At 33.5% G+C, this 22,879-nt stretch overlaps 6 protein-coding genes across 11 annotated transcripts; 3 read left to right on the forward strand and 3 right to left on the reverse strand.

The window, feature by feature from the left end:
* Positions 1 to 376: 376 nt before the first annotated feature.
* LOC109854142 (WD repeat domain-containing protein 83) lies at positions 377 to 1,799 on the reverse strand. Its single transcript, XM_020426966.1, has 4 exons — positions 1,586 to 1,799; positions 1,271 to 1,514; positions 939 to 1,165; positions 377 to 864 (listed from the first exon to the last, which is right to left on the reverse strand). The coding sequence occupies exons 1-4, from the start codon at positions 1,656 to 1,658 to the stop codon at positions 491 to 493; spliced, it is 918 nt and encodes a 305-aa protein (XP_020282555.1). The 5' UTR covers positions 1,659 to 1,799; the 3' UTR covers positions 377 to 490.
* Positions 1,800 to 2,886: 1,087 nt separating this feature from the next.
* Positions 2,887 to 4,975, reverse strand: LOC109854160 (pleckstrin homology domain-containing family J member 1-like). Of its 3 annotated transcripts, none has more exons than XM_020426991.1 (3): positions 4,193 to 4,975; positions 3,566 to 4,062; positions 2,887 to 3,365 (listed from the first exon to the last, which is right to left on the reverse strand). In XM_020426991.1, exons 1-2 carry the CDS (start codon positions 4,281 to 4,283, stop codon positions 3,584 to 3,586), a joined length of 570 nt encoding a protein of 189 aa, XP_020282580.1. In that variant the 5' UTR covers positions 4,284 to 4,975; the 3' UTR covers positions 2,887 to 3,365; positions 3,566 to 3,583. The 3 variants fall into 3 exon arrangements, with proteins under 3 accessions (XP_020282580.1, XP_020282581.1, XP_020282579.1); XM_020426992.1 differs by lacking the exon at positions 2,887 to 3,365 and having other exon boundaries at positions 3,447 to 4,062; positions 4,193 to 4,372; positions 4,479 to 4,975; XM_020426990.1 differs by lacking the exon at positions 2,887 to 3,365 and having other exon boundaries at positions 3,447 to 4,062.
* A 450-nt stretch (positions 4,976 to 5,425) lies between these two features.
* Positions 5,426 to 7,425, forward strand: LOC109854158. Of its 2 annotated transcripts, none has more exons than XM_020426987.1 (6): positions 5,426 to 5,639; positions 5,783 to 5,915; positions 6,022 to 6,170; positions 6,266 to 6,557; positions 6,720 to 6,917; positions 7,027 to 7,425. In XM_020426987.1, exons 1-6 carry the CDS (start codon positions 5,601 to 5,603, stop codon positions 7,212 to 7,214), a joined length of 999 nt encoding a protein of 332 aa, XP_020282576.1. In that variant the 5' UTR covers positions 5,426 to 5,600; the 3' UTR covers positions 7,215 to 7,425. The 2 variants fall into 2 exon arrangements, with proteins under 2 accessions (XP_020282576.1, XP_020282577.1); XM_020426988.1 differs by having other exon boundaries at positions 5,427 to 5,639; positions 5,722 to 5,915; positions 7,027 to 7,424.
* A 175-nt stretch (positions 7,426 to 7,600) lies between these two features.
* On the forward strand, positions 7,601 to 11,901 carry LOC109854157 (MOB kinase activator-like 4). 3 transcript variants are annotated; one of them, XM_020426984.1, is made up of 6 exons: positions 7,601 to 7,947; positions 8,025 to 8,069; positions 8,141 to 8,255; positions 8,463 to 8,829; positions 8,961 to 9,691; positions 9,924 to 10,043. In XM_020426984.1, the coding sequence occupies exons 2-5, from the start codon at positions 8,034 to 8,036 to the stop codon at positions 9,481 to 9,483; spliced, it is 1,041 nt and encodes a 346-aa protein (XP_020282573.1). In that variant the 5' UTR covers positions 7,601 to 7,947; positions 8,025 to 8,033; the 3' UTR covers positions 9,484 to 9,691; positions 9,924 to 10,043. The 3 variants fall into 3 exon arrangements, with proteins under 3 accessions (XP_020282573.1, XP_020282574.1, XP_020282575.1); XM_020426985.1 differs by having other exon boundaries at positions 8,652 to 8,829; XM_020426986.1 differs by lacking the exons at positions 7,601 to 7,947; positions 8,025 to 8,069; positions 8,141 to 8,255; positions 8,463 to 8,829; positions 8,961 to 9,691 and adding exons at positions 9,726 to 9,867; positions 10,613 to 10,986; positions 11,082 to 11,216; positions 11,315 to 11,901 and having other exon boundaries at positions 9,924 to 10,099.
* A 12-nt stretch (positions 11,902 to 11,913) lies between these two features.
* On the reverse strand, positions 11,914 to 14,484 carry LOC109854159 (ribonuclease P protein subunit p25-like protein). The gene is made up of 4 exons (XM_020426989.1): positions 14,362 to 14,484; positions 13,597 to 13,731; positions 13,333 to 13,511; positions 11,914 to 13,257 (listed from the first exon to the last, which is right to left on the reverse strand). Exons 1-4 carry the CDS (start codon positions 14,443 to 14,445, stop codon positions 13,077 to 13,079), a joined length of 579 nt encoding a protein of 192 aa, XP_020282578.1. The 5' UTR covers positions 14,446 to 14,484; the 3' UTR covers positions 11,914 to 13,076.
* Positions 14,485 to 17,165: 2,681 nt separating this feature from the next.
* LOC109854155 (aromatic-L-amino-acid decarboxylase) lies at positions 17,166 to 22,344 on the forward strand. Its single transcript, XM_020426981.1, has 14 exons — positions 17,166 to 17,323; positions 18,109 to 18,332; positions 18,650 to 18,763; positions 18,980 to 19,031; positions 19,117 to 19,187; positions 19,501 to 19,743; positions 19,876 to 20,001; positions 20,096 to 20,334; positions 20,452 to 20,626; positions 20,702 to 20,867; positions 20,954 to 21,006; positions 21,086 to 21,279; positions 21,371 to 21,448; positions 21,860 to 22,344. The coding sequence occupies exons 2-14, from the start codon at positions 18,132 to 18,134 to the stop codon at positions 21,996 to 21,998; spliced, it is 1,851 nt and encodes a 616-aa protein (XP_020282570.1). The 5' UTR covers positions 17,166 to 17,323; positions 18,109 to 18,131; the 3' UTR covers positions 21,999 to 22,344.
* Positions 22,345 to 22,879: the final 535 nt, after the last annotated feature.

The following is a 22,879-nucleotide window of genomic DNA, read 5'->3' on the forward strand; positions in this document are numbered from 1 at the left end:
TTGCGACTGCGCGCGTGCACTATCTGTGTGCAAATTGGGCATTGGGCGTCATACCTACAATTTTTTTCAGATTACCTATCGACTTGATACTTATTATAATTCGTTTCTTGTGACCTGGTTGACGTTAACGCTTGAATATCCGAATATTCATACTTGTTTTCACAGAAGCATGTCGTATATAGTAGTAATAAAAACAATTTTTCAGTATATACACAATATCTCTGCATGATACATATACATACATATTACACACATATATATCTACAGCTGTAAATATAAATCACTTGAGCATTAACAACCTGAAGTAATGTGTAAACAAAAACAATGTCATTGCAGAACTTCAAAAACTTATTGTTTAGTTTTCTTTTTATTAATAAAGTCAAATAAATAAATTAATAACTCTAATTTCCACTATAGAACTAAAAAAAAATTGAAATTACAAATTTGGAAACTTACTCTGTACATGTAACAATAATCATATAATTTAACATTATTCGTTATTTGCACGAGATATGGTATCCCACATCAATATATCAGGTCCATTGGATGCCAAGAAAAAGTTCTTCTGTGGGTGAACACTTATAGATACAGTAGCATGTTTAGTAGGTTTAAATCCCGATAATTTGGCTACTACTTTTTGAGACACAAGATCCCAAATCCACAATTTGCCATCTGCTGAACCAGAGAGAATTTTTGTGTCTTGACAATCTACACTTGATTCTAGACACAGATCTTTTCCAATGTGTCCTACAAATTCACCAAGCAGTTCTCCACTATCCTTATCAATTAATCTAATTACATCACTGGAACAACTGATAACTATACATTGTCCGTCTCTGGTAAAACTAGCGCATGTAATTGGATCTATAAAAAAATATAATTCTGTTACAATCACTAAAATCATACATCTCATATATCAGTTATTGGTTTCTCCTCACCTCCCATATAATCTTCCCAAAGTTGTCCTGCACGTATGTCGTAGATACGTATGTGACAATCAAAAGAGGCTGACAAGATTTCATGATCTGAGACTTTTATACTTGAAATTGCGTCTTTGGCATCACTTAATATTTGTACAGCTTCTTGTGCTTTGGAACGTGCATCCCATAACATAACACTGTTATCACGAGATCCAGAAATTATCATTGAAGATTCCTCATTGAATCTGTAATTGTAATAAAAATAAAACCATACAAATTAATTATATTTAAATAATAACAATGAATAAATAGATACGTGTCTATAAAAATTTTAAATAAATAATATTTACCTCACAGTTGTAACTGGGCCTGCGTGTCCTCTGAAGCGACGTACAGATGTGCCTGTCGCCACATCCCAGAGAATCACAGATTTATCTAATCCACAAGATACTATTTGACTGCTGTCACAGGACGCGCAAGCGTCCATAACCTCATCACCGTGACCACCATACGTTTTCAACGTTACAGACTTGTATGGATTCCATAGTTTTAATTTTCTATCGGATCCACACGTTATACAATAAGAACCATCGACTGTAATACCAAAGTGTCAAAATACTTATCTGTCACTTATGAAAAACTTACAGTATTTTTTAACAACTTACCACTAAAACGTACTGCTCTGACAGCTCCTTGTTTACAGTCGATTTCTTTCACGAATTTGTACTCAATATCCATTGTTTAAGAAAAACTCGACGAAAAAAATTATATTTATGCATTACACGATTTGATTACAAAGGATCTACACAAAAGTTTATAAAATATATCCGTCTACTGAGTACTGAATTCTCCTATATAAAAAAGGCATTTGGACCGAGAAGTGCGCGTTTTGAAGCCGAATGTATCGCATCTATTGGTGCCTCTTTTCCGCGTTGCCGATTGGTTGGTTGGTTGATCGAGTCGAATCGAATTGGTAAGATCGAGAGAGTAAATAATGAAAAGCGATTTTGAGACAGGTCGTCGTATATGTAGAGAAAATTAAAAACGTAACTAAAGTCACGTGACAGGAAAAAGTGGAAAAACAACACGTGAAAATAACGTGACTGTAATTTATATTATATATAACATTAAATAATACATATTATACATATAATTTATTATATATTTATAATGTTATACTTTATATTGTATTATATGTATTATATACATATTACAGTAATGTCACTGACCTCGGCCGCGCGGCCTTGGCGGGGTCATTGACCTCAGCCGCGCGGCCTTGGCGGGGTCACTGACCTCGATCACGCGGCCTTGGCGGGGCACTGACCTCGGTCGCGCGGCCTTGGTGGGGGGGTCACTGACCTCGGTCGCGCGACTGCGGTGGAGTCACTGACCTCGGCGGTGTTACTGACTTCGGTCACGTGATTACGGTATATATATATATGCGTATGTGTATTATATATAGATATAGAATATTACATATAATATATATAATATTCTCTTTTTTACCCTTTTCCCTGTTACGTGACTTAAGTCACGTGTTGTTTTTCCACTTCTCTCTCTCACTATTTTTTGAGTTTGATTTTCATGCGTTATTTCTGACATTTTTCATATGTGTATTATATGGTTTATAAGACGTATATACTATCTGTCATCGCGGTGACAGGTTGTGTTCACTGACAACACGTTAAATAAAAATAACAATAGCGTGCGCGTAGCGCGCGCCTGTGTTGTGCTAAGTTAAATAAAATTATTTCACGAGTTCTTCAATGGTGCATATCAGTCGATATGATTCGATAATTCTCACGCAAGATCGATTCCTAGCTTGACGGAATAAGGGGAATCGAATATTTGAGTATTCGCAGATACGTAGTTCAATAATATTTCAAGAGATAAAACAAAGATTATAAAAAATATTTTTTTTATTCCACTATAAATTATCCAATTAATAGTGATATTAATACATAAGTGTTTATTATAAATATATAATTTACATATAAATGAGTATCTATTAGTTGAATACTTCATCAAATTGAAAGAGGTAGAAACGGTGGGTATCAAAATAATTACAATTCCTATGTATATGTGTAATATATAAGTTTTTAAGATACTGACTGATGTATTATCTATGTCTGATAGTGCACAAGAGTTCTTGAGGTGCGTTTGGACAGCTTGCTTTTGTGCTAAAAATGTCAAATTAAAAAAAAGACAGACTGTTTTTAACACAAGAACAAGCTATACAAATGCAGTCATAGTCATAAAAAAATATTAAGCATAAATATTAATACTTACATTTCTTTTGTAATATTGTTGTAAAATTGTATATTGTTAATAAAAAATATTTATATTTCGTTGTATTTTTACATATTTAGAAATAATTTTGCTGTGATGTGTGATAACATACCGTATAACTTTCTTAATTTAAAAAATCCATTCAGACACATTATGCTAAACAAAATTATTAATTAAGATCATTACTTAAAATTATATTTTATATACAGAAATTATATGTAAATTATTAAAGCTCTTTTTATACATATTTGATGAAAGTGCGCTCTCAAATTTGTTAAAATGGCAGTTTTGCAAAATTTTTCAATTGCACATTCCATTATGCATTGTATTTTATCAATCAAAACTAATTTAATTACCTTAATGAAAAAGATTTACTAAAGTTCTATGAGATTAACTTCTCTTGTAATTGTATCTATTGTGGATGAAGATACTGTTGCTGTGAATGAGCGTATGTGAGATCTGAACGTAGAAGTAGATTCCCAAGCTTCATCTCGTATAACACCCTGATTTCTAGGATACATGAGTAAAGGATCTTTTCCTGTTTTTTTGCATAACTCTTCTTGAAGCATGATTAATTGGGATCTCCAATACTCATAACTTGCTTTTTTGAGTGCATTAATCCATTGTTCCACTTGAGATTCAGATCGACCGCTCAATACATGCCGTTTCTCGTGTTCATCCCGAAATGAGATGCTGAATGCGAATACTCCTTCTGATGAAGTATCTATATTGATGCTGTAATTCTCTAGAATAATAACACCAGCGGGTTGTCGTGTATCAATTTGTCCTAAATCATTGATGTTGAAATAAAACAGCAAATTGTATCTCAGTTTAAACCATTTTTCTTTAAACACTGAAAACAAACGTATATTGCAGTAGATATACAAATTTAGAAATTAATTAAAGATGACAGATAAAACAGAAGAGTTATAAATCAAAGATCTGTATCGCATAAATGGTAAATTATTTCATACTAAACTAACCTGACTTGTGAGCCCTTTTGTGATTTAGACGCCCTTCGATATCTGCAGGCCCAAAGCTCACTTCCGCGAGTTCTTTCTCATTGATTCTCATGTCTGGTCCTCAATTCCGAAGATAGTTTAAATCAATGTGTCGCAAAGGCTATCTCGCACAGCTACGACAATGCATCACGTCCTCAATTCCTTCAATCATATTAATCGAGATTTCAAGATGTCTTTTGTGTTACTCGATCAATATGTGATACTGTACTCTCCCTCGCATCTTCGCCGCGAAAGTACTATCACTTACGTCAACTGTCAGCGTCGCTAGAGCGCAAACAGTAATCTATGAATAATCCTCGATGACGTTTCTGTCACTTGAGCATTATCGATAAAGAAAATCATAGCTCAAAACAGTGTTCACTCGATGAGAACGTGCTATATAGATTTGTCTCTTACTTAATTCGATTTGCTGAAACATTTTATATATGAATTATTTAATTTTTTCTTTCTTCCTCATTTTTGCCTTTTCTCTCTCACGAGTGCAAAAAGTGTAACACAACACATCTACAAATAACAGATCTTTTAGCGTTTCTTTCCCGCATACACTGTACTCTTTGTACTTTTTCTGTCTTTTCTTCTTAACCGATACTTCCTTATATATCTATTTGATTTTAAATATAGAAAGCTCAACATAGTTCAGCGAGCGAGAGAAAATTAATCAAGTTTTGCCAAGTTTTAAAATGGCATACGACCGATGAAATCAGATCGTGTGTTATTTTAAAACACTTATGTATTCAGCTCCTGCGCACAAAATGCGATACATAATTACGCAAGGAGCAATGCAATAACCAATCAATCTTTCTCTATTGCGAAAAAGCAGTAAATTCATTGGTTGCTGCATATGTTTTTTCTACTGCGCAATTGCGCACGTAGGCACAGTAACGTACAGATTTTAGCTTCGATAGTGTTAAATGGAAATAAAATAGGAAAGAAAATTATACATAAGAAATAATATAAAAATGGCTATTAATTAAATAATGCATGTGATAAAAAAAGAGAAAATATATTATATATTATCTCTTACGTTTGCTGATTGTCTTTATAATTATTACTGTTAATACAAGAAATGCGACAAAAATAAATAATTTAGAGGGGTTTCGATATGTCAGATGTGCGTTATAAGTACGAGTCTTTCAAGCAGTCACATGACTAGGTTTTGCGCGTGCGTGCAAAACTGGTGGGAGAAGCGCGTGCGTACAACAAGTGCTGAATTTGGGATCAGCGATGGCAGTTCCTTTTTCGTGAGTCTCGCTTGTGATTGGTTGATTCGTTTCTTGTTATCGGACAACAAGTTTTGTTGTTACTGACTTTACTTGCGCGCTGAAACTTCCAATTTAAATTATTTGAAAGTGCCGAATTTAATGGCAATATGAATAATGGGACTAATTATCTCTCATGTATTAAAGTCGTAAGTAGTAAATTTTGTTCGAGTTTGAACAGTTCGTGATTTCATGGAACAGAAAGAGAAATTTTTTTTTTATCTTTTGAAGACTACAATAATCCAAATGTATAAATGTTTTTCGGATATTTCTTCAAATATTGGAAACAAAGGGAAATAGGAAGGCCGAAGAGATAAAATCACGTATTATGGATTTTGCCACAGAACAACGCAATTTAATTGCAGCAGCTAACAAAGCTTTTGGTGAAGGAAAATGGAATTACACTGTTGTCAGTCAGACATTAGGTACATATGTAATCAAAACATGCTTGTAATCATTATGTTGATACACAATTACATGATTGTGAAACATTCTTATCAGACTTACAAAATGAATTAAAATTTGCTGCAGATTATGTTGAGACATTAGCTGACAGATGTTGTGTTGGATGTGTCAGTTTTGTTCAAGTTCAGTTAGATGACGGATCATCCCATCAGGATATAGGCTATCACAGTGCAGAAGAATCTACAAAAGGCTTGTCATTTCACAATGCAAGAATTGTAAGTATCTCATTGTCAGTAAAACAAATACAAGAGTATTTATTTTAATCTAACATTTATCTTTGAAAAGGTTAACCACTATTCTATTTTTATAGGGTTCTGCAGTACATGCTCTAAAAAGAGTTTTGTTATCTTTTGGAGATAAGTTTTCAAAAGAGTTAGAGAAAAAGGACCAAGTGCAATTTGTATTAATTCCTGAAAAAGTAAATAATATACAGAAGACAAATGTATTACAGAAAAATACACTACAATTGAAAACAAAGCTATCTCAATCACCAGATAAACAAATTCAGATAAAAGATATTCCAGTTCAAATTTCTGGTCCAGTTTCTCGTCCTGTTATTCATCTGCTACATGAAAACTCTGAACCGACTGCTACAGTAGCAGGTGTGTTAAAAATGCAATACAAACATGTTTACACTTTTTAAAAACCAACAGTTTTCAAAAACTCGATCGATTATTGGATAAAATTGAAAAATGACTAAAAAACGAGTATCAATCTGTTACAGTACTGATTGTAATATAAGTAAAGTTAAAATTCACTTACAGATACTCTAGTGCTATCTGCTCGAAATAATGGAACCACTGATGTCAAGCACCAACCAGCATTCGTAAAACCTCAAACATCTAAACTAATTGTCAATTCACCTTTAACAGCATCAGGTCAGAAACAAGTACTATTATTAGTAACAAATAACAAAACTGAGATCAAAACTGAGATTAAAACTGAGCCAAAATCAAAACAAGGTAATACAAAACAAATTAATTAGTACTGATTTCTTTCTTAGATCGTTAATGATTGCATGAGAAAAAAAAACATTACGATAAACATCTGTAATAAAAAAATTTCTTTCAGAATTATCTGTAGAAGAGGTGCAACGACTAGAAAGAAAAAGAAAACAACATGAAAAACAAATGGAATTTAAAAAACGCATGATGGAAAAAGAGAAAGATAAACAAGTAATAACATCTAGTGATAACATATCTATTGATAACAAACCGATGTCCAATAATGACAGTAAATCCAAGGAAATCAAATCTTAAACTTATATTTATATAAATGCTTTTTAGTTTAGTAATACGTTTTTGAACAGTAGCTTGTTACTAAGTTTAGCTCATACACATTATCATATCTACACTGAGTTTGCAAAGGCAAGTTTAAAAAAATGTTATTGCAGAAGTTAATTTGATTTACAAGCGCTAATTGCAATTAGATTTGTTTTTTAGATCAACTTGTAAAGGTGATCATCTTATCAAGTAGTAATTATTACTAGTTTTATATTATTTTATAATAAAATTGTGTAATTGCAATTTTGTATTTCAAACGATATTGTAATGTAATGTATTTTTGTCTGCTATTTCATTAAAGATATGATATAGTGTATATGTAAACAAAAATATGTCTATTTTTTATATTTAAAAATATATAGAAAAGTTGTATATATATTGTATAAATAAATATTTTGCACCTTATACATATGAAAAAATACATGTTTGGAATATAACGTTATTGTAAGTCACATGTGACTCATGTATACTTCAAACAGAGGTTAGGAATGTACAAAACATGGAAACCACATGTTTTAGAAACTTTGATTATTTGCATTATATAAAGAAAGTTAATACTAAATAAGTGCGGAGTTATTATTTTTCTATTTATAAGAGCAATATATGCAATTTGTTTTAAATATATATATATATATCCCTTTTTGGAAGAGTTATTGTTAACACAAAATTGGTTAAAAATAAAAGTAAATACACTACGGAATAGGAAACAGTAAGTAAATATACAAGAGAGAAAGTGAGAAAGCAATTTCTTTTTAAACAATGTTTATTAATATTATATTTCTGCAGTAATAAACCATGGATCAATATTTCAAAAGCTATGAAGAACTTGATGTAGGTAACAGACATTTAGTTAGAAAATAGATAAACGGTATATATTTATTATATGTGTTATTATTCTTTAGGTTCATCAATTAATGCTAAGTGACAAAACACGTGTTTTAGCATACAAAACTGCTATTTTTAATTTGAAACATAAATTTCAGGATAAAGTAGTAATGGATGTTGGTGCTGGCTCAGGTAAAAATAATTAGCTTGCATGTTGTGTGTATGTGTGCACATTTTGTAAACATTATAATTCTATGTTTTTTATTATATGTATACTATTATTATTAACTATTATTATTAACAAAAATGTGATGGTTTACCAAAAACATGTTAGAGAATATATGTAGTATGTTTAATACATATACACATGTATTAAACTTACTACGTATATTCTTGTAGGAATATTATCAATTTTTTGTGCTGAAGCTGGAGCCAAAAAAGTTTATGCAGTGGAAGCAAGTATATTGGCAAAGAACATTAAGCAAGTAGTGATTGAAAATAAAAAGCAGAACAAAGTTGATGTTATTCACAGTAAAGTTGAAGAAATTCATCCAGACAGTTTGGAGAAAGTGGATATAATTGTTTCAGAATGGATGGGATTTCATTTAGTACACGAAGGAATGTTAGATTCTGTACTTTTTGCCAGAGATCATTTCTTACAGGAGGATGGTTTATTGTTTCCATCTGTAGCAAAATTATATGCTTCACCATGTCAGTTACCAACTATGTATAAGTTTTGGGATGATATATGTGGAGTTAGTATGAGGTAAATTATATTATTTAGAAATTTTAGATTACCATCTTGTTTTTTAATAATTTCTTAACTTTTTTCACAAATGTTTTTTTATTATACAAGAATATGATAAATTTTACAATACATTTTCAATTCTGTCTTAGATGTATTGGGGAAGAGTACAGAAAAATTAAATCTGTAAAGCCAGAAGTGCTGCTCATAAATCAAGATGATCTTTTAGCAGAAGGTAAGCTGCTTGTTTGGTTGGACTTGAAATGTATTTCTCTGGAAGAATTAAATCTATTAGGAGGAGAGGATTATGTGTCAGTTTGTAAGAAGAATGGGAGATATCAAGGAATGTGCATTTGGTTTGCGGTTGAATTCCCAGATGGTTCAGAACTGTCTACAGGACCTCAAGATAAAGCTACTCATTGGAAACAAACTGCAGTTGTGCTGCCAACAGACATAGAAGTGACAAAACACGAACCCATCGCTTATAAATTGGAATTAAAAAGAGATTTATCGAATTCACGACATTATAATATGGAATTAAGTATGTTGGATACAGAGGAAGTAGAGCACGATGTTCCATGTGGATGTCACATGACAAAATGTATAGTAACAAAAGCATACATCGAAAACAATGAAAATGTATTAAATGAAGTTATAAAAGAACGAAATGAATAAAGAATATTAAACTTTATGTAATTTGACGTTTGATCGAGTTTGCTCTGCATGTCGGTAACATCGATGCACGTGCATGCAGTACGGAATAGAACCACATGTGTGGATATAGCACAGAAGAAAACCATGTACGTAACATACTCATCGTCAAATTGCTGTACATGGCTACGTGTCATTGTACACCACCGTGGACGTAGCGCTGGCAAACAAGGTAGAAAAGCGATAACAGTTAAAGTGGGGTCGTGGCCACTCTCATTGTCAATCTTCTCTCGTACTATTCATAGTGGTGTGTGTATGTAGAAAGAAGTGGACGAGTAAAAGTGAAAAAGATAACGCGACAGAGAACATGAGGTCGTGCCGACGACTCCGCTGTTACAACGCGCACGCGTAAGTTTTCTAGATTGGCAGTTTAGATAACGTTTAGGTTTGATTCGTCTACATAGGTGAGGTGAGTCGTTGTCCGCGGGTGTATCTATTGACAAGAACTTCAACGACGCAACGATCATATCCACGTCAATCGAGCGTACGTACCGGTTGATCGAGTGCAACAACTGACAAAATGAAGATGGCGGATGGACCCACGATTTTGAGAAGAAATCGACCTGGAACAAAAGCAGAGGTTATTATTAACGCCGTTTATTTTGTTAACATTATTGCATCTAATCGATCCCCTATATCTGTGCTATGCTGCTTGTTTCTTTAGAAAAACTTGACATTTTCTTTCTTCTTTAATAAAAATCATTGAACTTTGTTGTGTTCAGATAAACTGAAGCTGTACTGTATAATAATAATATTGCTCATTTAAGTCTGCATAAATATCCTTTGCTTTTGTCTTTCAAAATGTTTTGTCATCCTGTTCTGACATTTTATCAGCTTCCAAGCATATCAGGCAGAACAGATTATTTAGTTTTATTTAATCTAAAATGTCATACATATTTGTATATACTTGTTTATTTCTTATCAATTTATTGATGTTAGAATACATTATTGGATGTTAGGATAAAGAGAGCTATATTTTATACTATATATATACTAGATCTATTTTTATCATAAACTGTGTAAGCAAGAGATCGATTGTTCAAGAGCATTGCAACTATTTTTATAAAAATGCTTGTGGTTTTTCTTGTTGTAGGACTTTAGTAGGTGGCCTGATGAGCCTTTTGAAGAAATGGATAGTACACTGGCAGTACAACAGTACATACAACAAATGATTAGAAGAGATCCATCTAATATTGATTTAATACTCAATATGCCAGATGCCAATGATGAAGGAGTATGGAAATATGAACACCTCAGACAATTCTGTATGGAACTTAATGGTCTGGCAGTGAGACTACAAGAGGAATGTCATCCTGAAACATGCACACAAATGACAGCCACTGAACAATGGATATTTTTATGTGCTGCACATAAAACACCTAAAGAATGCCCAGCAATTGATTATACTCGACATACACTTGATGGAGCAGCATGTTTACTCAATAGCAACAAATATTTTCCTAGCAGGTAATTTTTTCTTATATCTATTCTTATATTGTTTTAAGAATTATTTTTCTATGAATTAATAAATAATCATGTAATATATAAATTTTCTGTTTCAGAATCAGCATCAAGGAATCGTCTGTAGCAAAACTTGGTTCTGTTTGTCGTAGAGTTTACAGAATCTTTTCTCATGCATACTTCCATCATAGAACGATATTTGATGAATTTGAAAATGAAACTTTTCTCTGCCGCAGGTAAATAAATGTTCTAAAGTATTTACCAATTTTCAGTAAAACTAAAATTTGTTACATTGTGACGTGGGATTCGCACGTGTCAATTTTTATTCTTACAGATTCACTGCATTTGTGACAAAATACAATTTGATGTCCAAAGACACTTTAATAGTACCTATTATGGAAGGTGATGGTGCAACGGAAAGCGAAGCATAAAATCCAACATTGCAATCGTATTGTTTTTCATATTGATATTCAAAAAAAATTTTAAACAAATATCAAACTCGAGTTGCCAGACTTAGTAAGACAAACTAATATTTACACACGCACCACTCTGATATGTCATGACAGGTATAAATATGCTTAAATAACAAATCTTTTTACTGTGTAACATAGCAAGATAGAAATTGCCCTTGATTAACGTTTTTTTATCAATAGCTATCAATAGTGCAATTGTTACGACATAAAGTATTTTCCGTGCTTTAGTAAATACAGCTTTTGTATCTATATTTATTTTTTTTGTATTTATTTTTAATAAAATCTGAGCAATCTCTTTAAAACGACATAAGAGTTACAGTATAGTCATAAAAACTATTATTAAATTTCTTAAAAATGTACTGTAATTTAATCAGTCATATATACACTTTTTATGATACATTTAAATAATGTAATGTTACAAATTTTTAACTATACGTGATTGAAGTTACTAAATAAGAAAAAATGTGATTTCAATGTCTTTACATTTTAAATGTAACATTTATACTTTATAACTCTCTTTTGTAAAAATAATAGACTGTATTTCTCTGTGTAAACTAAATATGTATAATGCTAAAGTAAAAAAATTTATACTAATTATATAATAATAAATCATTACTTTTATTCTTTCTCTCTATCTGTATGTATAAAATATATAACACAAATTCAGTTTCTCACAAAAATGGTTACATAAAGATAAAAACTTGTCCTAAAGCAATTTAAATGGAAATATCCGAAAAGCAGAAAATGAAATTGAATAAATTTTATCAGTTCATAACAAAAGAGAGAATATGAATTTACATAAATAATTGCAATATTGTTTTTACACATATACATGAGTATATTAATATAAAATAATCATAATCGTCATCGCATAGTTAAATCCTTGTAAAACATTATTTGAGCAAATGAGATGTAGCGACTGTAGCATAGAATTGTTATTTATAATGGAATATATATATACATATATATATATACATATATTCTCTATAGATGTAATAATTTATGAATTTAAGACTCCTCGATACTCGTTGCAATTTTCTTAGATTATGATGTAAGAAGCGAATTTTCTCACTTCTCAACATTATAATCGAAGATGATTATAATCGAGAAGCTTTCAGGAAGCTAAGAGCTTTCCTTCTAAAACTATCCTGTTATAAAAATGATTATGATAAATTTTAGGCAGATCTTGTGATAATAAGCGAGAACACACAAGATATCAATTGATGGTAGCGCGATGCAAATTTATTTATTATTATAATACGCAAGTCTTATATCTCACATAAGTTACGTTCACAAATGTTTATTATACGATCTTTTTATTAATATACTTGCATAAGATTACATGTTTTTTTTATATTCAATGCAATGGGAAAGAATATTATAATATTGTATATACAACTTGTAAGTACAAAGCCTCGAGTTATAGTACACGATTAATAAAGCGAGGGAGTGTGACGAGTCGATATATAAATACATATATTATGTATGATTGTTTATGTGAAAATCGTATATGTATTAATTAAAAATAAACTTTCTACATATGAGAGATATATTAAGTTTTATCACTATTCTATATATTTTTCATATTAGAATTTTCGTTCCAAAATGCGTGTATGAAACAAATCAAGTTTTTTTCTTTTTATTTTTTTTTGAAGGTGAGTTGGTATTGTCGTTTAGCTTTCTTTTCTGTTTGGTTTGTACTTCCTTTGAAGATGTGTCCTTAATATTCTCTTTCTTCAGCAAAATATGGATTTCCGGTATCCGTTGAGTATCTTTGCTTGCGTTCTCTTTCAATTCTTTAGATCTAGACTCAAATAATAAGTGAATTATAATAATTTATAACATAGCATCTGTTGATGTCTTTATACAGCAAACTCACTTGGCGTAACATAACTTCGTGACTTGACGAAGGCCTTCGTGTTTCTTCTTAAAAAGTTCTGCACAAGAAATGGCTTTTCCCATACCGTGTCCGGTTCCCGTCCAAACAATGCTGTCATGATTGGGGAATTCCTTTAACGCATAACCAAGAACATTTCTGATCTTGGTTCCACTTTTTACCTACAGAATTATTTTATGAAAATGTATGTAAAATGTTTTTTCAATGATTTTTTTGTATCCCTGTAAAGAATTCATGAATACTTACATGCATCCAAAGAAATTTTTCCGGTAGATCCTCTATCGGTACTTGTGTATTTTTCATCGTTTCTGTTATATCTTCTGCCAGCTCTTTTGTCGAGATCTCTTGTTTTACTCTTTTTTTCAACTTTGATCTTCCCATCTAAGACAGAATAAACATGCATTTTATTCATTAAGGCGATGATAAATTTTACATTAAAATATAAATTAATATTTAGACTTTTTATAAATCGATGTGCTTATTTAGTATTATAGTTAATTAAAGAATAAAACTAAAACATAAAAAAATAGATTTTGGCTTATGACGACAAAAAGAATGAGGGTAGCATAATGTTAAAGGATAATTAATTTTATAGATAATTGAACTTGTTAAAAACAAAACGAGCAGCGGTGGTATTTGGATGCTACGTTTCTCTCTCTCTCTCTCTCTCTCTTGTCTCTTCCTTCTGTCAGTAGGTCATGGGTTCAGTCACAAACATCGTTTCGCTGGCGTGCCAAACGTAAACCATTCATGGAACTTGGAACGATCTTGTACAATCGTACTCAGAAATATTTCGCTAATTGTGACATTTATCTAGAACTCTCGCACGCACAAGGATAACAATACGTAATGTAGAGAAAATTTGCTTCATTGGTATTCCCGGTTAGTGTCTTTCGCTTTATCACTTCGAGCACGATCCTCGTCAATTAATATCGGTAGTACCTGAGCACCGGTCTGTCAAGAAAGTCTTCGAGATATATATCTATAATTTACTGAAATTCCAGAGCGTACCGCGATGGAAAAAGCATTCGCTCCCAACGTCAAGCAAAGAGAGAAAGAGATCGTTGGCTGCGGATGCTGGATGGGAAGTCCCATCAATATTTTCCAATCAACATTCGATTGCCGACGTTAAAGCGGCCTCGTTCCCGAACGCGAAGGAAACCGCGAGGGGAGGTAGAGGTAGAGGGTTGAGATGCGGAGGTGTAGAGAGAGCGTAGGCTTATATCGATATATGGTAGAGGTATGCGCGGCATACCCCGCATAGCGTCGCGACGCCCCGACGCCATATTGCATTATTAAGCATCCCCGGTTGGCCGGGCTACCCCCTTCGCTCTTGCATTCCAGCATTATGAGCGTTTTTATCCCTAAAGGGCATGAGCCAAGGGACTGACACCCTCGGACGATCACCAGTCCGGAGGTTCGTTGTACCCTCTTTGAAATATATAATATCAAGAGAGAGAGCCTTCGCGGCGTGTCACGTATGTCCTTTCGTCTTGTTGGAATTACGCATCCCGGTGCTTACACACAAGAGGCTTTCAACAGAGTTTCGACGGTAATAGACGGTAAATCAAACTAATGTCCGCTTTATTAATTTTTTCTTACACCTCTGTATTGATATAATATATATATATATTTTTTTTATATCAATATGTATAGATATGTACATATATAGGTATGCTCATTCAAAGGGAGAGATTGTGCCCCGACAGAGTATGTGAGTTAATTAATTCCGAGTTAATAATAGATCTTTTCTAAATTGAGACGTCGCCCGCGCAATACAAATGCGAACAAAGAGAATTTAATTAAGAATTTGCGCTAATTGATGACCTAAATAAATGCATCTCTTAGGACGTGTCTATTGAATGGATGCAATTAATCGTGCGAAGCTGAAAAGGGGCAAAGCCATATGTGAAATACAATTTATCGAAACATCAAAACAAAAACTATTGTACTAAAAACTCCAAAGAAAATGTAGAATTAATTTATGGCATATTAAATAATTTCTTTTTCTTCAAAGTTTGGCAAAGTTTGGCTAAGTTAAGATGTTAAAAGCTTAACTGTTAACTTTGAAACACAACATTTAGATATAGCAATTTCGTTGCCATCAACATCTCGTCATAATCGTGTAATATTCCATAATATTTCTAAATTAATGTTCGAGCAGCCTGATTTTCCTCCAGCTATAATTATCGCACAAATTGAATGCCGCGTCAACCGCCGCGGAAATTTCAGAGAGGAACATGAGGGATCTGATTCCGACGATGATTTCGAGCTGTCTCTCTTTCGCTATCGCAAAAAAACTGCGTTTTGCGAAATCTTCAGATCCTCCGCTTTCCCGGTTCTTTAATAGTAAGGAAGAAGAGAGAGAGAGAGAGAGAGAGGTCAAGGGTTTTCCGAACATCTTGCATGGTTCGCTTTCAGTGAGAATCAGCAGGCGTCTTCTGCGGTTGGCACTCTCTCTTGACGATGCCTACGTAAACCTCCTTCTTTTTTCATCGTAATAAACCGCGAGAGCGCTAGCATCCAATTTACTCGAGTGGACGAGTCACCGGTACAAGATGTCCCGAACTATCGGATGTCCATTTAACCACAGATCTTTCGATCAATACCTAATCAATTTATGCAACGAAAATATCAAGATAATAAATTCCGAGATAAAAGTTGACAAATCAAAATTAACATAACAAATTATTTATTTAATTTAAAAGAATCGATAAAAGAATCTGTTTAAAGATCTCATTCAATAAGTGTACACCATTCTGCATTAGTCACCAATTTCCAGACGATTTCCAGTTCAAAGATGGAAAGCGGAGCAATTTGGACGACTGTGTGAATATTTCCGAGTCTATTATATCGCAGAATAAGATTTCATTGTGGAAAGTTCCGCTTTCATTACCAATGTTCTGTGGTTTTTGTCTTTTCACCGTCTCGATAAATTTTTTTAATGCCGCAGGTTTTTTTAAATATCGCAGTTTTTGCTGACGAAGATAACAGAATTGATAATAGAAAAAAGACTGAAATTTTTATATGTTCGATATGTATTTGTTACTAATGTTATTATTTTTATGTATTACATTATAAAGATATGTTTTGGTAGTGTTGTTACCTGTTGTTAATAAAAAATCATGTAAAACATCGTTTTTACATGATATCTTATTACTTATTTTTATAATAGTGATTATACAAGAAAATTTCCACTTACTCTATTGAACAAAATTTATGAAACAATTCAAACGTTAGTGGAATATTAAGAAATTTATCTTTCCTCACGCATCCAGAGAAATTCAACGTAATTTATGTTGCATATCGAATATGCAAAATATATTGTTCCAGCATCTGTTACGAAAAAATATAAATGTGCAAAAAAAAATTAAAAAAGTAATAAAAACATTAGTAATGACGCTTTTTATCCCACTTACGTTTTTTCAGTAAAATAATACTAAATATATCGAATAAAATATAAAAATTTATTTTCGAAGGTTTTTTCAATTGTTTTATTCGGATATTACTTTTTTTGTACACGCACGTGTTTCTTCAAACCGCAAGTTTGTTTGTCATATGTTCTAAAAAATTTCTTTTTTAATTACTTATTTTTTAATACAAGAAGAATAAGAAATTCTTTTGATAGAATAAATTAAACGAAAGGTAAATTGATCTTCATAATCTTTGACCGATTCTAAAGCGCCCACACATATACATGCAATTGTGTTGGGGCGGGTTAGTGGGATCCACGAGGCGCACGTCTTTTCGCTGAATGGCGAAGAAGTCCTGCCGAAGAAGGATGCGTTTGCGCAGGACTAGCCGATGGAATTTTGCGTCCTGGAAACCTCCGACATATATCCGAGGTAGATGGCGAACTGCTCTGGATTGTTCAGTTCAGTTTAATCGTCATCCGATCCGACAACGTAAGCTCGAATCGTGTGTGTCAACTCCCAATTCTATCACGCCGTATCGCTGCTGCTATTAGCAACAGGTAGGAAAACGCAATACGTGCGCGCATGAGACAGTCGCAAATTTTTCGAAATTGAGTGCGCGAAAAAGTGACAGTTTTGCAAGAACAATTCTCAACGCTTAAAGAAGATATTTTTTTTTACAAAATCTAGTAAAAGTAAAAAACAACAGTAATAGTTTTGGTGTGAATTATTTTGCGTTACAGATTGATAGAATTAATGTGAATATTTCACTTGTAAAGTCTTTACTGACAAGTTCTTTCTTATAATATACGTGCATGTTCTCGGGGAGAGCACAACGCTAGAATTTTGCTTAACGTCTATTCGATATCGATAATGAACCGTTGTTTTTGTCCCACTGTCTTATTTACTGAGTGCAAGACTAACGCGCTTTAAATTTATGTAACATAATTGATCATCAGCGCGTGGACAAACTGTTTTCTAGATTTTGATCCGCGAGAGAACAACAAAATATAAATTTAACACGTTTTCGAGCTCGAACGTATAAACATATAAATACGTTTAACGTGTACCATCGCGATACACGTGACACGGAAAATGTTAAACCGCGACTCAAACACGACTCTCGTTTCTTTCTGGCTTCTAAACAACTCGCTTATACGACATACGACACGTATAAGATATTATAAAATAATTTTTAGAGTAATATTAAGTAAAATCGAAACACGTATAAAAATTCTATAAAAAATAATTTTGAAAAAAGTATACAAAATATTTAGAAAAACTGATTACCGTTTAGCACGCGAGAAGTTTAAACTTGAATATCGTTAATTCTAATGTGAACCAGAATTGAGCTTGCAATAAGTTGTCATGGACATCGAAGAATTCCGCGTCCGCGGGAAGGAAATGGTAGACTACATTTGCAACTTCATGAGCAACATTCATACCAGGAGGGTCACGCCGGACGTTGGTCCCGGCTATCTCAGGCCGTTGTTACCGTCGGAACCGCCGAATAATCCGGAGTCTTGGGATGAGATCATGAAGGATGTGGAATCGAAGATCATGCCAGGCGTGAGTATATCTACGAGAGGATGGGAAAGGAATGAGCAGGATATTGAAGTTATGCGAAGCATATCAGAAATATGATGAATTAATTTTAAAAGTAATTGATTCACTTTTGTAAATGATTCCGCTTGAAAAACTACGTCGTACAGTAATTTATTGTATTACTTAATTTATATTCTATTAAAAAATAGACATATTAAATAAATGTTTATTTTTAATTAAAAAAATAAGTTTAAAAAGTGTATCGCACAGAGAAGTATGTGATAGTAAAAACGAAGTTTACTATCGGCTTTTAACACCGAGCCATGTAAACATTCTTCTAGATCACGCATTGGCAGCATCCAAGGTTTCACGCCTACTTCCCGGCAGGAAATTCCTTTCCTTCTATTCTCGGTGATATGCTATCTGATGCGATAGGGTGCATTGGATTTTCTTGGGTGAGTTGAGAAATCTATCTCTCAGGCAATTTCTAAGAAAGAAGTTATAAGTGAATATCACGTGAAGCGTTAATTATAACGCGGTGACAAAATGGCGATCTGTGGAAAACGCCATTTCGATTTTTCTGTCTCGCAATCTGATCTCACATCAAATTCGCGTGACGGATAGCTCACAATTATATTTACTCGATCAAAATGGAATCTTATTTGCTTTAGGCTGCCAGTCCAGCCTGTACGGAACTGGAAACGATAGTCTGCGATTGGTTCGGTAATTCTTTTTCGAATTTTTGTCATAAAATAATTGAACAAAAACGAGATTTGATTTAGTAATGCATCATTCTTCTGAATTACAGGCAAGGCCATTGGTTTGCCGACGGACTTTCTATATTTCAGCCCAGGCAGCAAGGGTGGAGGCGTTATACAGGTATGAGAGATTTATATGTACGAATAATCAATGTGGAATGTATATGACATAAAAATATTTAAGTATACTAGAAAATTTAATTAAAAAATTTTTTACCGCACTTACAGCAATGTTTGCTTAAGTTAAAATTATAAGACGAGTAGAATTCGGAAAATATAAGCGGACGTCAAAGGTTGAAACTATATATGTATGTGTATATATATATATATATGTATGTGTGTGCGTGTGTGTGTGTGTATATATCATACAATATATGCATATACATACATACATATATATATATATATATATATCATACAATATATGCACATAGGGTTCGGCATCGGAATGCATTCTCGTGTGCATGCTGGCTGCTCGGGCACAAGCAATTGCAAGACTCAAGGAATCTCCCGCGCACGCACACTTGGACGAGACCGCGTTACTCGGCAAACTGATGGCGTATTGCAGCCGGGAAAGTCATAGTTCCGTCGAAAAGGACGCTATGATATCGTTTGTGAAGTTGCGTATTCTCGAACCCGACGAGAAAAGCGTACTTCGCGGAGAGACCTTGCGACAGGTGCGTTGTCATTATATGCGGTGTAAAATATTAACCAAAGAATGATATTCCAAATATCTGCGAAATTTAATTAAATAATATATATATTATATAGACTTATATGCCAAATTTTGCACATATAAAAATTGATAGGCAATCGAGAGTGACATTGCTGCAGGCCACGTCCCATTTTTCGTCTCAACGACTCTCGGCACAACCGCCTGTTGTTCTTTCGATAATCTTAAAGAAATTGGTCCGGTTTGTAAAAAATATCCAGGAGTAAGTATAAAGTTATGCACTGTTCAAAAAAAAAAAAAGTAATATATTGATCGTTTAGTTTTTTATTTTTTAAATTAAAATTGTTGTCACACAGATCTGGCTTCACGTAGACGCCGCTTACGCCGGAAATGCTTTCATCTGTCCCGAATTGAAATATCTAATGGCCGGCGTCGAGTACGCTGACTCCTTCAATACCAATACCAACAAATTCTTGTTGACGAATTTCGATTGCTCCTGCTTGTGGGTTCGCGACAGATTCAAGCTCACTAGCGCGCTCGTCGTGGACCCTCTCTATCTTCAACACACACACGCTGACACAGCTATAGATTATCGGTTATACAGTTGTTCGATTTGAAACAAAACAAAAGTTTTATCTTTGTAAAAAATCTACAAAAAACCTATAGTCTTACCACATTTTCCCGCTTTCTAAATAGCGTTGATTTTTTACAGGCATTGGAGTATAGCGTTAAGCAGACGATTTCGCTCGTTAAAACTGTGGTTCGTAATGAGAAGTTATGGAATATCGGGGCTACAAGCTTATATTCGAAATCACGTCAAACTCGCTAAAAGATTCGAAGCACTTGTTAAGAAGGATTCTAGATTCGAAATTTGTAACGAAGTTGTGGTAAGAATTTCTCCAATCGCATAATTTGCATTTATTAAATTACTATTGATTTAATTACTTTTATATATCACACAGCTGGGTTTGGTGTGCTTCCGCGCTAAAGGCAGCGAAAAATTAAATCAGAAATTATTGAGCACCATTAACGATTCGGGAAAATTACATATGATTCCGGCGCGAGTTAATCAGCGCTACACGATACGTTTTGCGCTCGCTGCGCCTAATGCAACCTCGAGAGATGTTGGTAAATTAGTTTTTTATTTCTCGTATTAGAACTTCTCTCGTCTTTTTAACACGCGTCATCTTGAAGTAAACTCTGTATTGTTCAAGACATAGCATGGAGCATTATAACGGATTATCTCACCGAGTTATTGGAGTTCAACGTAAGTTAGAAAAAAGAATATAATGTTATATTGATAAGTTTGTGAAACGAGAATATTATCACGTGTTTGCGCACATTAGGACGTAATGGACGAGCTAGCGGACATTCGCGAGAAGAAAAGAAAGGCCACTCTCGAACAAAGAAGATCCTTCTTCGTGCGCATGGTGTCTGATCCTGCAATTCAGCCAGGATTCACGAAGACTCCGAACAGGGCAGCCAAACTCGACACGCAAGCTACTATCGGTGGTATCGGATCGAATGCTCAAATCGGAACGTAAGATAATTCTATCAATATAACAAATCGTTTTTTCTTAGTTGCTCTAGATTCAACATCACATATGTTTTTCTTTTGTTTTTTTTTTTAGAAAATCTTGGATATCCTGGCCGCTCGCATATCTCATGCAAGCGAAAGATGCAGCTGATACAAGTGAATTATCACTCAGGTATTCTATTTTTCTTTACTTTGAACTTCTATAATTAAATTCGTTTTTTTCAAATTTTGATACAAGTCTAACACTACATGTCTCTCTAAAAAGTCGTCCTACAAGACAACAACGCAATGTGCACTTTCAGTGTTGTGATAACGTGACCAACTATTATGCTCTCGGACAATTCCCTTTATCATTGCCATTCTATTGATCGCTATAGTGACATTCCACTGATAATACGTTCACTTGTACCTCACTATGTTCAAAACGCACCAATACGTTTTACTTTACGTTCTACTTTAAATTTAATCGATTCAATCTTTTTTGTCTTATTAATAACATACTTAAGTTTTTATTTTGTTTCGACGAATATATTTATCATCAATCTTAAAAGAGACATTAGAATTGTTTAAATTCTATATGCAGATTTCGACATCTGGATACGATGGTGCGTCTGAAGGCTGGTGGTACCGGAAGTCGTCGCGGTAGCAGTAACGGATGCAGCCCGGATCCATCCCCTTCCGCTTCACCTTCGCGCGGTAGATCACCCAACGGTCGAGCGTAATCGCATTACATCAATTTTTTCTCTCTTCACGCAATCTTTTACGCGATCCTTCTTCCGAGGAGTCCTCCGAGCGCGTGATCATCGCGAACGGATGGACCTTTACGCCTAAAAATCCTGTTGCGTGCTCTAAAATCGAAAACGGAAAACGAAAGGAATTCACCAACCTAGCTATTCTACTCCACAAATCTTGGAAATCATACTGTCGGCAGTCTCAACACTAAAAAAGCCCAGCTTAGACTCTTTATATATGTAATTAGAGAATTATAGAATATATATTTCTTCTTTCCCTTAGCAGATTATATATATATATATATGAAGATTATACAGAATGTCTAAAATGGGCTTAAACGGAGAATAAATTATGCATGAAATTGCTCACCGAAGGATATACGATGAGATGTTGCCGAAATCAGGTCTCTTATTTCATCCGATAAGAAATTAAATATGTTTTAGTTCCACAAATGTGCCGTTTTTTCTTACAAATCCCCTCTAAACCACAGCAAACTTAAAACAATTCAAGACACTTATGACGACAAGCGAAGCCATAAGTAAAACTAGATGAATGGAAAATTGCGAAGAACATACCTACATGTGTCGAGGATCAGCGAAGTTGTTGAAGTTATACACTCTATTACTTATTTATAGATTCTCTTTCTCTGTTATTGTCAACATCAACGTTGAATTATGTATACAATAGACAATTAGACGACTCGTAATACTTGAACAGTGTTTTCCGTTATCTAGATAAAATTATCTAGATGTTCATCTAGATGTAATAATTGTTTTATTTTATCTTTATCTAAATAATTAAAATATATGACATCTTTATCTGTATCCAGTGTTGCGCTTAGATAATTTGAAATAATCTAGATACAGATTAG

This window comes from Pseudomyrmex gracilis, unplaced genomic scaffold (assembly GCF_002006095.1).
Source record: "Pseudomyrmex gracilis isolate BER0280 unplaced genomic scaffold, ASM200609v1 scaffold_60, whole genome shotgun sequence".
Classification (NCBI taxonomy): domain Eukaryota; kingdom Metazoa; phylum Arthropoda; class Insecta; order Hymenoptera; family Formicidae; genus Pseudomyrmex; species Pseudomyrmex gracilis.

What these genes read in the sequence shown, in the direction of transcription:
- LOC109854142 (XM_020426966.1), bottom strand. Translation starts at nt 1,658, where the DNA reads ATGGATATTGAGTACAAATTCGTGAAAGAAATCGACTGTAAACAAGGA. An exon ending in CAGAGCAGTACGTTTTAGTG is followed by an intron (nt 1,515 to 1,585) that starts GTAAGTTGTTAA and finishes TTGGTATTACAG; the next exon opens with TCGATGGTTCTTATTGTATA. An exon ending in TTGGGAAGATTATATGGGAG is followed by an intron (nt 865 to 938) that starts GTGAGGAGAAAC and finishes ATTTTTTTATAG; the next exon opens with ATCCAATTACATGCGCTAGT.
- LOC109854160 (XM_020426991.1), bottom strand. Translation starts at nt 4,283, where the DNA reads ATGAGAATCAATGAGAAAGAACTCGCGGAAGTGAGCTTTGGGCCTGCA. An exon ending in CAAAAGGGCTCACAAGTCAG is followed by an intron (nt 4,063 to 4,192) that starts GTTAGTTTAGTA and finishes GTTTGTTTTCAG; the next exon opens with TGTTTAAAGAAAAATGGTTT.
- LOC109854158 (XM_020426987.1), top strand. Translation starts at nt 5,601, where the DNA reads ATGAATAATGGGACTAATTATCTCTCATGTATTAAAGTC. An exon ending in TGTTGTCAGTCAGACATTAG is followed by an intron (nt 5,916 to 6,021) that starts GTACATATGTAA and finishes AATTTGCTGCAG; the next exon opens with ATTATGTTGAGACATTAGCT. An exon ending in TGAGCCAAAATCAAAACAAG is followed by an intron (nt 6,918 to 7,026) that starts GTAATACAAAAC and finishes AATTTCTTTCAG; the next exon opens with AATTATCTGTAGAAGAGGTG.
- LOC109854157 (XM_020426984.1), top strand. Translation starts at nt 8,034, where the DNA reads ATGGATCAATATTTCAAAAGCTATGAAGAACTTGAT. An exon ending in GGATGTTGGTGCTGGCTCAG is followed by an intron (nt 8,256 to 8,462) that starts GTAAAAATAATT and finishes ATATTCTTGTAG; the next exon opens with GAATATTATCAATTTTTTGT. An exon ending in ATATGTGGAGTTAGTATGAG is followed by an intron (nt 8,830 to 8,960) that starts GTAAATTATATT and finishes ATTCTGTCTTAG; the next exon opens with ATGTATTGGGGAAGAGTACA.
- LOC109854159 (XM_020426989.1), bottom strand. Translation starts at nt 14,445, where the DNA reads ATGGGACTTCCCATCCAGCATCCGCAGCCAACGATCTCTTTCTCTCTT. An exon ending in CGAATGCTTTTTCCATCGCG is followed by an intron (nt 13,732 to 14,361) that starts GTACGCTCTGGA and finishes ATTCTGTCTTAG; the next exon opens with ATGGGAAGATCAAAGTTGAA. An exon ending in AAAAATTTCTTTGGATGCAT is followed by an intron (nt 13,512 to 13,596) that starts GTAAGTATTCAT and finishes ATAATTCTGTAG; the next exon opens with GTAAAAAGTGGAACCAAGAT.
- LOC109854155 (XM_020426981.1), top strand. Translation starts at nt 18,132, where the DNA reads ATGGACATCGAAGAATTCCGCGTCCGCGGGAAGGAAATGGTAGACTAC. An exon ending in AATCGAAGATCATGCCAGGC is followed by an intron (nt 18,333 to 18,649) that starts GTGAGTATATCT and finishes ACATTCTTCTAG; the next exon opens with ATCACGCATTGGCAGCATCC. An exon ending in CCGAGTTATTGGAGTTCAAC is followed by an intron (nt 21,007 to 21,085) that starts GTAAGTTAGAAA and finishes TGCGCACATTAG; the next exon opens with GACGTAATGGACGAGCTAGC.